Source organism: Bubalus bubalis, chromosome 14 (genome assembly GCF_019923935.1).
Source record: "Bubalus bubalis isolate 160015118507 breed Murrah chromosome 14, NDDB_SH_1, whole genome shotgun sequence".
Taxonomy (NCBI): domain Eukaryota; kingdom Metazoa; phylum Chordata; class Mammalia; order Artiodactyla; family Bovidae; genus Bubalus; species Bubalus bubalis.
The window spans coordinates 41,835,040-41,848,879 of record NC_059170.1 but is presented as its reverse complement, the minus strand read 5'-3'; the positions used below and the strand labels follow the sequence as shown (position 1 = coordinate 41,848,879).

Genomic DNA, 13,840 nt, shown 5'->3' with positions numbered 1-13,840 from the left:
ACTAGCGTTGTCTGGAGCAGAATGCCATTCAGGATCCCACTTCGATGAGTGTTTTAAGCACAGGGAGCTCTTACGGGCTTATTGGTGCAGGTGATGGGGTTCAGGACAAGCTATCCCCAAATATGGCACCTTGGCCCAAAGGCGGTCTTAAGCCGGAGGAGTCTGAAAAAAATGGCAGAAGCAGGAAGGTCACTCTGACCTCCCCACTAGTCCTTCCTTCCTGAAGCAGGAGATAAATGTACAAAGTGAAACCATCCCCTCCCTGCACATGAGGACAGAGGTTGTCCTGGTAACTGGAGACAGGAATACAGAGCCAAGGAGGCTACGTAAACTAATCTTTTACCCCTTCACCATGGGGTACCCTGAACTCAACCCCTTCGTCTTGGCTACTTCACAGTTTTACTGTGTGTACAAGTTATGAAAGCTCCCTGCTCCAGTCACTTCTCTGGGTCTTCACTTTCTTGCAGAGGCTCCCAGGTACTCGTGAAAGCCCAGAAAGTTGGTAGCCTTTCTCCTGTTAATCTGGCTTCTGTCAGTTTAATTCTTAGGCCCAGACAGAAACCCAAAGAGTAGAGAGGAAATTTCCCCTCCTGTACAGGTAACACCTAACCTCTGGGGGACTGCAGGATTTAATTTCTAAACAAAGCTCACAGCTCATTGCTCCCTCACAGAAAGGCCAGGGTTACCTCACAAAGCTCTGCTGGGGTCACACCAAGATGGTAAGGGTGAGCGCTGGGGCCTGCAGGCACAGTTGGATCCAGCAGCAGAACTCTGTGGTCAGTGGATGGCAGAGAGCCAGTGCCAAAAGGGAAGCACGGGAAATAGTGGATCGCTGGCCTTGACAGCTGGAACCCACTGTAGGTAAATGCAATGTATCAGGCCTTCATCCCTTGGATCCCAGTTCAAGCATCACCTTCTCTGTAACCTTCCCCCAGTCCCACAGACAGCCTCTTTTCCGTCTGATAAAAGAAAGTGAAAGGAGCTGGTCACGCCTGAGTCTTTGTGACCCCATGGACTATAGCCTGCCAGGCTCCTCTGTCCATGGAATTCTCTAGGCAAGAATACAAGAGTGAGTATTCCTTTCTCCAGGGGCTCTTCCCAAGCCAGGGATCCAACCCAGATCTCCTGCATTGCAGGCGCATTCTTTGCCGTCTGAGCCACCATGGAAACCCCTTCTCTGTCTGATACACCACCTCTTCTTGCCTGCGGGGTCTGTCCTGGGGGCTTTCCTCCTGATAGGGTATGAAGGGGGAGAGAGACATTTAGAAATCATACTTGCCTCAGTTACTGAGAAAAGTGAATGACCCTCTGCAGGTCCATCACGGGTCCTCTGGTCAAATCACGGGCAAGCCCCGGAAAGAAGGGGTCAAGGTCTCGGTTCTCGGTTTCACGCAGGCAGGCATCTCCCATGGAAACCTGCATTGGCGAGGGCGGCAGGGAGAGCAAGTGAGCAGACGAGGCTGGCACTTTCCTACCTGGAAAGCCCCGTGAAGAGGAGACCACAGAAATGGGAGCTGGACGTTGGGGGAACCCTCTGCTGCTGCTGGCGGCCCTGGCGCTGGTGCTGGGTCGACATCAACAGTGGCCTGGCTTCCAGGATTCCGAGAGCCCAAGGAACGTGAACGCCACACTCACCTTCTTATTGGACAACTACAACAACAAAAGCAATGACTCCTACCTGTTCGGCGTAGACAAGCTGCTCCGCAGCCAGGTGCAGGTGAGACAGCGGCACAGGTGTGGCTCCCAGACAGGGCTGGGGTGGGGGCGGCTTCCTGGGAGCTGGCCCCGCAGGGCCCCTCAGACCCCGAGCCCCCTGAGTATCCCCTGAGCTTCTCAGCTGCTCTTCCGGGGGAAGAATTGCTTTCATTCAGAAATTTGCCAGAGGAACAGCAACCGAGGATAGTTTCATTGCCTTTATTATTCCTCTCTTTTGGCAAAATATAAGCGTTCATGCCCAGGGCTTGAAAATCTGGATCTGGAGATCATAGCTGTGTCCTTGAGAAACCCAGAATGATACAGAGGGCCTCTAGCTGGGTCCTTTCAGAACCTGGAATTACCATCCTCTCTCATTTTATTTAACGTATAAAGTTTCTCTGAAATACATCAGTTGAAGGATAATAGAGGAAAGCAAAACTGTTTAAAAAACACTTTTGTTGGTCCAACCTGCCCTCAAGGTTAGACAATAAACTCTATGAGTTAGGGCGGCGATGGTAATACACCTTGGTTCAATTTGCTGGATTTGGGGAAATGACTGACTTGGAGATCAAGGCTCTGGTTAGAGAGAGGGGCGGCAGGAATGGAGACCAGGGTGGGGCGGGCCCTCGGGCAGTGCTGGTGTGACCCGAAGGGCCTCACCGGGCGTGGACAGCAGCCGGTCCACCTGAGTCACTCCTGCTGCGTGACGCCAGCACACAGGCCCGAGGACACTGAGGTGACGTGGCCACGAGGTGGCGGCCACTCACCACATTCTGCCCAAGTTGGCCTTTTCTTCCCCCTGTTGGTCCCTGGGATAAAGCTGGAACTCCAGGAGGCCAGTAACAGAGCTGGTGAAAGTGAAGTGAAAGTGACAGTCGCTCAGTCGTGTCCAGCTCTTTGCGACCCCATGGACTGTTGGTCCTCTATCACTAACAGCTAACTGAAGTAATTGTTTACAAGCGAACTTCTGATATCATTCAGCCAGATTAGTGGACAGAGAGAGTGCCCCTGAGGGGCCGGGTGACCTGGGGCCAGGCCCCTGGGCAGGCCTGTATGCTGCCCATTGACTATTTCCATCCGTACCTCTCAACGGGCAGGGAGGGGACACCATGACCATCTTTGCTGGGCTCCCGGTGCCACTTCTGGTTTTGACACCCAGCTCCTCCTAATTGTGGTGTGTTGGTCAAGCGCCATCCAGACTCTCCAGGCCTCAGCTTCCTGACCTTCGAAGTGGGCTGAATAAGAGTGAAGTAGCACCTGTGAAAACATTTGTATCATCACGATCATTCCTATTATGATTAAACAAATAAGTCTAACAATGAATGAGAAAACATTGAGCACGCTGAAGCTTCCCTAGTGGGCCAGATGGTGAAGAATCTGCTTGCATGCACAAAAAAAGAATCTGCCTCCAATGCAGGGACCTGGCTTTGATCCTTGGGTCGAGAAGATCCCCTGGAGAAGGAAATGGCAACCCACTCCAGTATTTTTGCCTGGAGAATCCTGTGGCCAGAGGAGCCTGGGGGGTTATAGTCCATGGGGTCGCAAAGAGTTGGACATGACTGAGCGACTGAGCATGGGGGCACGAGCACGCTAAAAGGTTAGTTAACTTTACAGCTAGCGTTCTAGTTTCTTCACATGTGCACGGTGTGCTGAGGGTCAGTGAGAAAACTCTTGGCACCAGTCTTGCTAGCTGGTTGGAGCGATCCTTAGATGAAGAGCCAGGAGCCCTAAATCCTGATGTCGGACCAGGCCCACATCCTGACATCCTTCCAGGGGACGCCAGGATCAGGGTGGTGGTCCTATCCCAGTTCCCTTCCCCTGCTGCTCTGCCCTGAGGTTTTCTGGGGCCTGTCCTCCCAGGAGCCACCCCACAGAGTGCCCAGCCTTCTCACTGCTTTGACCACTAACTTTGAGACAAGGCATCAGGGAGGGAAGATGAGGATAGAGGCAGAGCCCAGGAACTAGACTAGCCTATACGGCTCTGTCCACGTGTTCTGAGGGCCACGGTGCAGACTTGGGTGCATGATGGGACTGCAGCCAGGTTGCCTCCCTGGTCCCAAGGATGAGAGGGAGAGAGGTAAGAAGCCACCTGTGGCTGCAGCAATAGAGCAGGTACAGAGCAAGGACTGGGCATCACACATCCCAGGTGGTGATCAGGGGGCACTGGGCATCCTCCGGCAGGTAGGGAGGAGGCTGAGCCCCGGGAACGGACCAGGGACAGAGGCTCCTGAAGCTCTTCTCCTGTCCCAGCTCCTCCAGGAGAGCGTCAGCCATGCTGGGAGTCAAAGCTAACAGCCTTTGCTTCTTGGTAGCTGACGACGGGCGTGGAGTACCTGATTACTGTGAAGATTAGCAGGACCAAGTGCAAGAGGAACAGCACGAAAAACCACTCGTGCCCCATTCAGACCAAGAAGAAGCTGAAGAAGGTGTGTGCTGACAAGCAGCTGACAAGGGGCTCCAGTCAAGGGGGCAGCAAACGTTGCACAAGGAAACGTGGATAGGTGTCAGGGGCCCTGTGGCTGGGGCAGAGCCAGGACTCGGCCACGGGGCTGCCTGATGCCACGGGTGGCACCCGGGGTGGGGAGGGGAAAAAGGAAGCACCGTAACTGGGCATCTCTGCACCCTGGGCTGGCACCGCCCTGGCCCCAGGTCTCTGGGCTGCTTTACCCCTTGCCCACCTGGTCCACTCCCTGGACCTCAGGTGGAAGCGGCTTTACTTTCCTTGGGGACCTTGTTCTGTCTTGGTCCGCATCCCTGGGTCCCTCTGGATTGTCCATTCACCTCCTTGTCTCCCGACCTGTGCCCTCCTCCTGGTCCTTCCTGCAAGTTGGCAGGCCTGAGGGTCTCTCTCTGTGCCCGGGAAGAAAGTGCAGGAGGACCGGGTCGGGGAGCCCAGGATGACATTCCTGTGCTGACTCGGACATCCCCTTTGCCCCCAGCATGTGCCAGCGAGCAAAACCCACCTCGCTCATGTGGTCGGGCCTCAGCCTCAGGGCAGAGTCCTGACTCCCCAAGCAGGGGCGGGGGGCAGCGCAGAAACTTCTTGTCGTCTTCAAGAACCAATTCTCCGAAAGCTGACTGTTTTCTTTCTTCTCCCAGAGTTTCATTTGCGACTTTTTGGTGTACACTCTACCCTGGATGAACCATTACCAGCTCTGGAATAACTCGTGCCTGGATGTATAGATGCACGTGTGCAAAGATCCCTGATGGAACCTGGGGCCACTGTGCTGTGTGCTTTATGCTGTAGAATCCTCCAGGCCCTCATATCCCTCATTGAAATCTCGTCCACACTCACATACACATGCACACTCACAGCCACCCAAAACTCTCCCACGTGCACTTACACTCATGCACGGAGTCGATGGTCTTTAGGTGGCTGATACCATTTGAGCAAAAGGCGGTTAATTCTTTGGGGGAACCTCATAACTTAGTTCCCACCCTCAGTCACATCTGGGCTTTTCTTAGTTCAGGTACCTTGTGACTCTGGCCTGAGCTTGGAGGGCCCAGTTTCTGCCCCATGCATGGATAACTCTATGACTGACACCGGTCTCTGTGAGTATGTCAGGGGTCCCAATGCCCACCTCCAGGCTCAGGAATTCACTGGGAGGACTCTCAGGGTGCTCAGGGATGTGATTATTACAGTGGTGGATACAGGACAAAATCAGCACAGGGACGAGGCTCTGGGGTAGACATCACAGACATCAGGCACAGGATTCCAGCATCCCTTCTCAGGGCCACCACATGGGACACCCCTCATTCCTCTAGGAATTCGATGGAATGTGTGCCAGGGAATCTCCCTGGGGACTTGGTGCTGTTCACATGGGCAGCCTCTGCCCAGCATGTACCGAAATCACAGATTTGTGGAAAGAAAACAGGTGCTCAGCATAAACCCCATTGTTTGTATAAACATTGTAGACAAAGTGAGGCCCTCATCGCTGAGGGAAGGTTTTGTATCAGCATCGGAGTGGTTTAGCATCCAAGTTCCCAGGCTCCAGCCAAGGCCAGCTATGCCAGCAGGCCTTTCCAAGGACCCTATCTTGGGCTGGCTGTGGGAGCTTTTCTTGACAGAGGGTTCTTGAGCCTCTCTCGGGCTCACGGCTGGGGGAGTGAGACTCATGGTGTCTTCCCTCATACAACTCACATTCGAGCAGAAAAGATGTGCCCTTAACCACCAGTGGATCAGCTGTGGGCTGAGCGCTGCCCCCCGACCAGCTGGCCTCCTTCCTGGGGACCAGTCTCACCAGCAGTCATAATGGCAACTGGAGAGAGTATTTTCAAAGGGGAAGAGTAAACACATGAGCAAGAACCTCACATTTGCCGGAAGATCTTGAGTCAGAAGAGAGAATGGAGGTAAAGGGTTAAAGGTGGGGAAATTGTTGTGCAAAAAAAGAGGGATGTCCAGTTTTGCAAATCTGATGTCCTAGAGGGCTGCCTGGGGACCTGGCACTGCCTTCTACCCTTGCTTGCTCATTATCAGAGTGAGAGTCCTATGAAATGGCATCTTATCACCCTGCCACAGGCCAAGAGCCTCCAGGAAACCTCTGTGTCCAGATCCTAACATCTCAGCCGAGTTCAGCCTAGTGGCTGACTTCTAGAAATGGAATGTAAATGGAGATAAACTGTCTACACGTCTCTTAAACTGGTAGAATATTGATGCAAGTAGACCAAATTATATATATGTAATGTAATATCTAGAGTGACCACTAAAAAGTGTATGTAGAGACACATAGCAAAAACAGTATAAAAATACATGAAAAAAAAAAAAAACAGTATAGATACATACAAGTGGAATTCTTTTAAAAAATGTTCAAGAAACTCACAGGAAAAATAAAACAAAAAGCAGAGAGAACAGAGAACAAATAGCAAAATAGACATAATCACTGACATATTAATAATTATATGCATGGTACATACAAGTCACGTGTAAATTGTCTCAATGAGGCGATCAAAAGACAGAGATTGATAGAGTGGATTTAGAAAATGACCCAACTGTAGGCTGTCTACAAGAAGCTTTCCTTAAACATAATGATATAGGTAGGTTGAAAATAAAAGGGTGAAAAAAATTTTATTATGCAGGCATTCATTGAAAGCAGGAGAGCCTACATTAGTATCAGATGAAGTTGACCTCAGAGCAAAGATTGTCACCAGAAATGATACTGCTGTTTAGTCTCTAAGTTGTGTCTGACTCTTTTGCACCCCTATGGTCTGTAACCCACCAGGCTCCTCTGCCCATGGGATGTCCTAGGCAGGAATACTGGAGTGGCTTGCCATTTCCTCCTCCAGGGGATCTTCTCAACCCAAGGATCGAATCCACGTCTCCTGTGTCTTCTGCATTGGCGGGGGAAATCTTTACCACTGGGCCACCAGAGAAGCCCATCACCAGAGACAGAGAGGAACATTATAATACATCCACTCTGGAAAAGCTTGGCAGTTTCTTTTTTTTTAAATCTTAAAATATGCTTTACCACATCCCTCAGCAATTGCGCTCCTGGGCATTTAACTTAGAGAAATGAAAATTTAGTTCTACACGTAAATCTTACATCAACGGTCCCTAACCTCCAGGATCTAATGCCTGATGATCTGAGGTGGAGCTGATGTAATAAAATAATAATAAAGTGTACAATAACTGTAATGCCCTTGAATCATCCTGAAACATCCCCCACCCCTCCTCAGCCCATGGAAAAATTGTTTTCCACGAAACTGGTCCCTGAAGCCAAAAAGGTTGGGGACCACTGCCTTCCATGATTGTCCATAAAAGCTTCTTTTGGAATAGCCCCAAACTTGAACAACTAACACACCTGCAACAAGTAAGTAGTTAACTTTGGTACTGAGTGCACCATGGAATGCCACTCAGGAGTTAAAAGGCGCTTACTGCTGATGCATGAAATGACTTGGATGGATCCCAAGGGCAATGTTGCTGCTGCTGCTGCTGCTGCTAAGTCGCTTCAGTCGTGTCCAACTCTGTGCGGCCCCATAGACGGCAGCCCACCAGGCTCCCCTGTCCCTGGGATTGTCCAGGCAAGAACACTGGAGTGGGTTGCCATTTCATTCTCCAATGCATGTACGTGAAAAGTGAAAGTGAAGTCACTCAGTCGTGTCCGACTCCTAGCGACCCCATGGACTGCAGCCTTCCAGGCTCCTCCATCCATGGGGTTTTCCAGGCAAGAGTACTAGAGGGGGATGCCATTGCCTTCTCCAGGGCAATGTTACCGGTCCCCAAAGAGGCCTGTATGATTCCATTTACACAATATGTGTTAATTGGCACAGTAATAGAGATGGAGAAGAAGTTAGTGATTTCTGGAAGTATGAGTGGGTGAAGAAAGGGTGCGACTGCAGTGGAGTTCGGGCAGAAGGTCTTTGTGGAGGTGGCCACACAAAGCTACATGTGTGATGAAAGGACACACACACTGTATGGTGTCAATTTCCTGCCTGTGATATTTTTCTATAATTACAAAAGATGTAACCATGGGGGGGGGGGGAACTAAATGAAGGGTAAAGGGACCATTCTGTATTCTTTGTAACTTCCTCTGAATCCACAGTGATTTCAAAATAAATTTCAAAAACCCACTGGGCTGGGAATTCCAAGGTCAATGAGCACACATGTCCTGCCTTTCCTTTATTCTCCAACCCACCCCCACCCCAGCCCCCAGCTCCAGACAAAGCAGTCAAAATGCCAGAAGAGACTTGACAGCCGATTGATGTTAGATTATGCTGCTACTGCCGGTGTTCTTACAAGCGGCTAATGTTTGTTTGAATATTGGCTTTGTGTTAGGCATTGTGTTGAGCGACTTAGATGCATTTATCATCATTAATCTTTACAACGATTCGAGAAGTAGGTACTGTCATTCTTGTCATTCTCCTTAAGGATAAGGAGACTGCAGGTTAGCATCTTCTCAGACGGTTGGTAGAGGGGACTCTCACCTGGGCCCCACCTGAAATGGAGTCCTGAGGACTCCAGAATTTTCGTTGGGAGAGTAGAAGTTGAAAAAAAAAATTGTTCTTCGCTAGCTGTTGGGGACGCGGTGGCTGCCGCCAGCTCACAGATCACCCATGCCCTGTCCCCTCAGTGTCTGCCATGTCTCTCACTTCTCATCCTTCTGTGCACACCGGCTCTAAATGCCAACACCTGTTCCCATCACCTCTGGCTGCTTTCTCTGCCCTTGAGCCACCATGAGCTAGAGGTTCCAGGGAATTAATGCCCGGCAGCCTGCAACAGGAGATAAACGCCCCAGCCACCTCTCTCTCTGCCAGCCGATGGCTGCTGTGTGGGCCTGTGAGTCTCCCACAGAGTCCCTAGAATCCCCTGGAGGCATTAAACCCCAAGGCTTTTGCTCGAACTCTTGGGGAGGCTCATCCTTTCCCTACCTTGTGTGAAGCAGGGCGGATGTGACTCAGTGAACCACAGGTGCCATCGTGAGACCACACGGGGGAAGTCGAGTGGGGAGCTGAGCCTGGTGACATTACTTGACATCCTGAATCAAGCTGGTGGGTGGGGGTGCTTATTTCTCACTGCTAATGTGACATCCGTGAAAGGGCACCCCCTTTAATGCAGCATTCCTGGTTTCTCTCTGCCCTCAAACACTGCCTTCCCCGAGGAATTCATCTGATGAGTTTGTTGGGAAGAATAAATGGGGCATGATGGCCCACATCCTCCTCCTCCCACAGGAAGGAAAACAAGAAACCAAACATCATTGTGGTTGGTTTGCCAATTGTGGGAGAGAAATCCTTCCAAAAAGAGACCTGCTCTGGTCCAATCCTGCTGTTGCTGGGGTATGAGTCTAATTCTGAAGTCTGGTATCAGAAAGTGCTCATGCCTGCAAAAATAAGGCATGTGCCCTCCTCTTTTCAATTACTTGCATTGTTTGTCCTTGTTTCCTCTTTCACACTTTAGACAAGACTGGGCATCTCAGAGATGTCATCACAGGCATTCTTGCCAGTATCTTTTAGCTGTTCAGTTAAGTAATTAGAGCATCTTCCTTTGTTTTCCTTCCCCCTTTTCTCAACTTATTTTAAAATCTAAACAGTCCTACTTGATATAAAGATGAGGTTGAAGTTCTGCTATCCTGAAGGTGTATAGCCTACAAGGACAAGAATTATTCATGTCATCTCCCTTAGACCCCCAAACTGCCCTAGCCCAGAAGAACTTCACATCATTTTATTATAAGTTAAAGAATCTGGGAGTGGAATCATAAACATTCAGAGCATGAAGAGCACAGGTTGACCAACATTTATTTTCTTCACTGAGAGTTCCTGTTGGGTGCAGGGTACCTTGATGCACAGTATCTGTGGGCTGCACTCCGAGACACCTAGACATTTGTGCAGTTTTGGGCCAGAACTTTATACTTTTCAAACCAGGGAATAACAAATACTGAGAAGTAGCAATCGATTTTCTAAAATAAACACAAAACAAAATGTAGAAAAGATCAAAACACAAGGTAAACATTTTAAAGGGGAAAGAAGAAGGCGTTAGACATGTGGATGGGGAAATGACAGCCCCCACCCCCAATCCACCTCCAGGCAACTTGTGGGTCTGTCTTTATTTTGATTTTAAGGATTTGATAGTGTCCCTGCTGGAACCACCCCCACAGAACCGCCTTCCGCTCGTGGTTGGAATTGGAGACTAGAGATAAAGTGTCTCCCCACTCACATCACTGTGGGAACGACTGACTTTTTCTTCCTCTTCTTTTCTACTCATGCACTGTTCATGTCACACCTTACCCTCACTTGGTTCCCTCCCTCTCCCTCCACCTGCTCTCCTACCTCACCCCTTCACGCTTCCCTTCACCTTCCTCCCATGCGACCCATCCCCTCTCCTTCCCTCCTTCCTTCCTTCATCTGCCCATCCACCTGTCATCACACCTTCGCCTTCCCCTTCCTGGTTCTCTCCTAAGATCCCATTTCTTTTCCAACAGTGAAAGCTTAATCAACAGATTTTGTACATTATTATCATTTCATACTGTGATTTTGCTTTCCTGCTCTTTCTTGGAAATCCCAGGGCGAGGACATGGTGGGGTGGGAGGCTTAAACATTGACATTTCTCCTAAGATAGAATTCAGAATACTGACTCCACAATTCAATCTCCCACAGTGACAAGACTAAGTTTACTGTAATCATCAATTACTCTTTTCATAGACTTCATGATCTTCTCCACCAACACATCTAACTTGCTAGATTTTGAAGACTTTTCCATGGAAGGGGGAGCCTGTGGATGGATACGTTTATGTCCAGAACACGCAGGCCACTAGAATTGGGTGACCAAAAATCTAGGAACCAAACCAGAACACATTGTAAGCAAATGGGGATGGTATTAACAATGACACTAGGAAGTTGGACACCAAACAGGACTGTCCTAGGCAAGATCACTACATGATCACCCTCATGTAGTCCTTTTGGGTAAAGAGCTGTGGTTTGCAGGGCCTGTAGGACTTGAGGTCTTCAAGGCCCCTGAGCACATGGGCCCTTCTGACTTGTGTGTGTGTGTGTGTGTGTGAGAGAGAGAGAGATGGTCCACCTCCTGAGTGATGATGGCCCAGCTGACCTTCCCAGTATGAGAACTGTGTGGAGTGGGGATGAAGCCATTTTTGGGGAGGCGGCTCCTCACAAGGTCACATGCCTGCAGGCTTCTCCCCTCCCTGACCCACTCCACCCCTGGTTGAACTATTCCTGACTCATTTTCCTATCACTTCCTCCTGTTTGCCTCAACACTGCTGGTGAAAGGAGCAGGGCATACAGCCCTGTGATTGTGTGTTCACAACAGGCTGACATTCAGATATTCAGTGGGTGCACCAGCAAAGTCCCCCAGCTGCTAAAATATTATTATAACCAGCTATTTGCCTGGGGTCAGAGGGCTCTGCCCCAACCCTGCAGTTCAGCCACTTCTGCTCCTCCATCTGGGCCCCCTGCCTCCCCATTGTTCTTCCAAAATCTGAGGAGCAGAGCCCCAGGAAGTGAGCCCTTTCTTGTTGATGTGCCCAGTACCTTGTAGAGCTTCCCTTCCTGGAAGGAGCAGTTGGTCAGCTCCGACTTGAGGCAGGTAGTCCGCCGCATCTCCAGGTTGACCTGATACTCCAGGTGGTCAGTCAGCTGTGGGAGGCAAGGACGATGGATAAAGGACCCCTCTCCCATCTCTGTCACTTCCAGGGGTGGGAGCTCCTCATGGAGCACCCCAGGTTGAAGGCCCTCCTTGGACAGACCCACGGGTTCCCCTCTCCCCTTCCTGGTTGCCTCCCCTGGCCCCTCTGCCATTTGAGCAGAATTCCCCAGAAGCCACTCCATAGGCAAAGTCACCCTTGGTGATCCATGTGTTGCTGATGTACAGGGCAGAGAGCAGCAGGCTAGACTCTCAGGGCCAGCCCATCTCAGCTGTGGGTACTGGGTGCTGCTGCCCTCATGGAGACAGCCCCTGAGGTGCACATGGTCTCCTGGTGCCCAAGAGTCCCCTTCCCGCAGCTCAGGCCCTTGAACCAGGATGTGCAGCCCTGGTCTTGGGTATCATTTAAGCGACTCCACTTCATCCACTCCAGGAGATTGCCTGGAAAATCCCATGGATGGAGGATCCTGGTAGGCTGCAGTCCATGGGGTCGCTGAGAGTCGGACACGACTGAGCAACTTCACTTTCACTTTCACTTGAAACACCCACTTTGGACTAAACGAGACTGAGTTCACTTGCATGGCTGCCCTGAACCCACAGATCCCCAGAGAGGGGCACGAGGGGAGGGTGGGGGGCACTGACCCTCTTCACAGCCTTCAGGACACGCACGATCCTGAAGTTGTACAGGTCCTCGTTCTTCTTGTTGAAGTCTGTGGTCAAAAAGTCCATGGTGGTCACCACCATGGGGTCTGACACAGGCACCTCGTAGACAAGAATAAAGGTCTTCCGCTTTGATTGATAGCTGAGGGCCACCAGAGCCCCCACAACAGCCAGCAGCAGCCGGGGGTCCTGCCAGGGTCTGACCATCCTGGCTCGCCCTGCCTGGGGCCGCTCTGCCCAGTGGATTCAAAGCAGCCAGGCGCCACCCACACCCACAGCTGTTCTCCTCCTCTTGATCTCACAGGTGAGAGCCCTCTGGGAGAGCTGGGCAGACTCGCGTCCTCCTCCCAGGCCTGCTCGTCTCAAATACACACACCCACCAAACCCCCCCTCTCTCTGGGGGCTGCTCTCTGGGCAGGCTAGACCCTCCTGCTAGCCTAGTGTCTCTGAATGGGAGCCAGCCTGGGGTTTCCGTCCACTGAGTTCAGCCCAGCCAGGCCGTGGGAGGCCTGGAGGGGCAGGAAGTGACAGGGACACGGGGGCGTTGGGTCCCAGGGCAGTGGAGCGAGGTGGAGTCCCGAACACCATGTTCTCTCTATGTGATCATTCTCAGACTTTCTCCCAGTTGGTCCCCTCTCCACTTCCCGGGCTGGCCAGGATGCAAGTTTGCCCATGAGCCCAAACCTTGGCATCTTCCTCCTGCTATTTCTTAACTGTGAGAGATGTCTGGGACTCCCCGGAAAAGCTAAGGTTCCCCAGAAAATGGAGGGTGTGCCTCGTAAGGAAACTTGCGGGTGTGGCCTCGACACGGCTCTATGTTCACGTCCTGCTGTCCCTGTGGATGGACCAGTGGTGTTTCCTGTCCCTGCGACCCTCTGTGGCACTCATACAGTACACACATAGCCTCCATCCAGTACCACTATCTGGGCAGGGTCTTCAGATGCCCAAAGCTTAGAAGGTGTTTGGAGATGTGGTTCTCCAACCCAGAGGCCTGCTGTGGGAGGGAGAGATGTCTTCTTTCTCCCGTGGCCCTCAGTCTGCCCTGCCTCCTATCTCATCACACGTCCTGGACTTTCCTGGTCTGGAGGAAGAGCATAAGGGGAGAGACCAAGAAGCCCCCGCTGCAGGGCTCCAGCCCCAGCAGGTCCCTTCAGGCTCTCCCCCAGTCTCCATGGCAGTGCCCTCTCCTCTCTGGGCAGCTGGTTAACTTCTGGAGGCTGCAGTGACAAGCTACCACCAACAATGGCTTAAGACAACACACATTTATTATCTCACAGCTCTGGACATTGGAGGTGTGGGCTGGGCTGCTGTCCTTCCAGAAGTTCCTGCATCACTCATGTGGAACCCTTTCCTCCATCCTCCCAAACAAAAATACCAACATTCCCCATAGAGATA

The 13,840-nt window shown here is 51.3% G+C and overlaps 2 protein-coding genes across 2 annotated transcripts; one reads left to right on the top strand and one right to left on the bottom strand.

Annotated features, from left to right (window-relative positions):
* Positions 1–753: 753 nt before the first annotated feature.
* Positions 754–4,913, top strand: CSTL1 (cystatin like 1). The gene is made up of 4 exons (XM_025264720.2): positions 754–861; positions 1,396–1,717; positions 4,008–4,121; positions 4,795–4,913. The coding sequence occupies exons 2-4, from the start codon at positions 1,508–1,510 to the stop codon at positions 4,876–4,878; spliced, it is 408 nt and encodes a 135-aa protein (XP_025120505.1). The 5' UTR covers positions 754–861; positions 1,396–1,507; the 3' UTR covers positions 4,879–4,913.
* A 4,993-nt stretch (positions 4,914–9,906) lies between these two features.
* CST11 (cystatin 11) lies at positions 9,907–12,654 on the bottom strand. The gene is made up of 3 exons (XM_006062798.4): positions 12,428–12,654; positions 11,674–11,778; positions 9,907–10,085 (listed from the first exon to the last, which is right to left on the bottom strand). The coding sequence occupies exons 1-3, from the start codon at positions 12,650–12,652 to the stop codon at positions 10,002–10,004; spliced, it is 414 nt and encodes a 137-aa protein (XP_006062860.1). The 5' UTR covers positions 12,653–12,654; the 3' UTR covers positions 9,907–10,001.
* Between the last annotated feature and the right edge of the window lie 1,186 nt (positions 12,655–13,840).

Bases quoted from the DNA above. Each gene is read 5' to 3' on its own strand.
- CSTL1 (XM_025264720.2), top strand. From the start codon at position 1,508: ATGGGAGCTGGACGTTGGGGGAACCCTCTGCTGCTGCTGGCGGCCCTG. The intron at 1,718-4,007 runs GTGAGACAGCGG...GCTTCTTGGTAG, and splicing joins TGCTCCGCAGCCAGGTGCAG to CTGACGACGGGCGTGGAGTA. The intron at 4,122-4,794 runs GTGTGTGCTGAC...TTCTTCTCCCAG, and splicing joins CCAAGAAGAAGCTGAAGAAG to AGTTTCATTTGCGACTTTTT.
- CST11 (XM_006062798.4), bottom strand. From the start codon at position 12,652: ATGGTCAGACCCTGGCAGGACCCCCGGCTGCTGCTGGCTGTTGTGGGG. The intron at 11,779-12,427 runs GTCAGTGCCCCC...TGCCTCCCACAG, and splicing joins TCCTGAAGGCTGTGAAGAGG to CTGACTGACCACCTGGAGTA. The intron at 10,086-11,673 runs GTACTGGGCACA...TGTTTATTTTAG, and splicing joins AGGAAGGGAAGCTCTACAAG to AAAATCGATTGCTACTTCTC.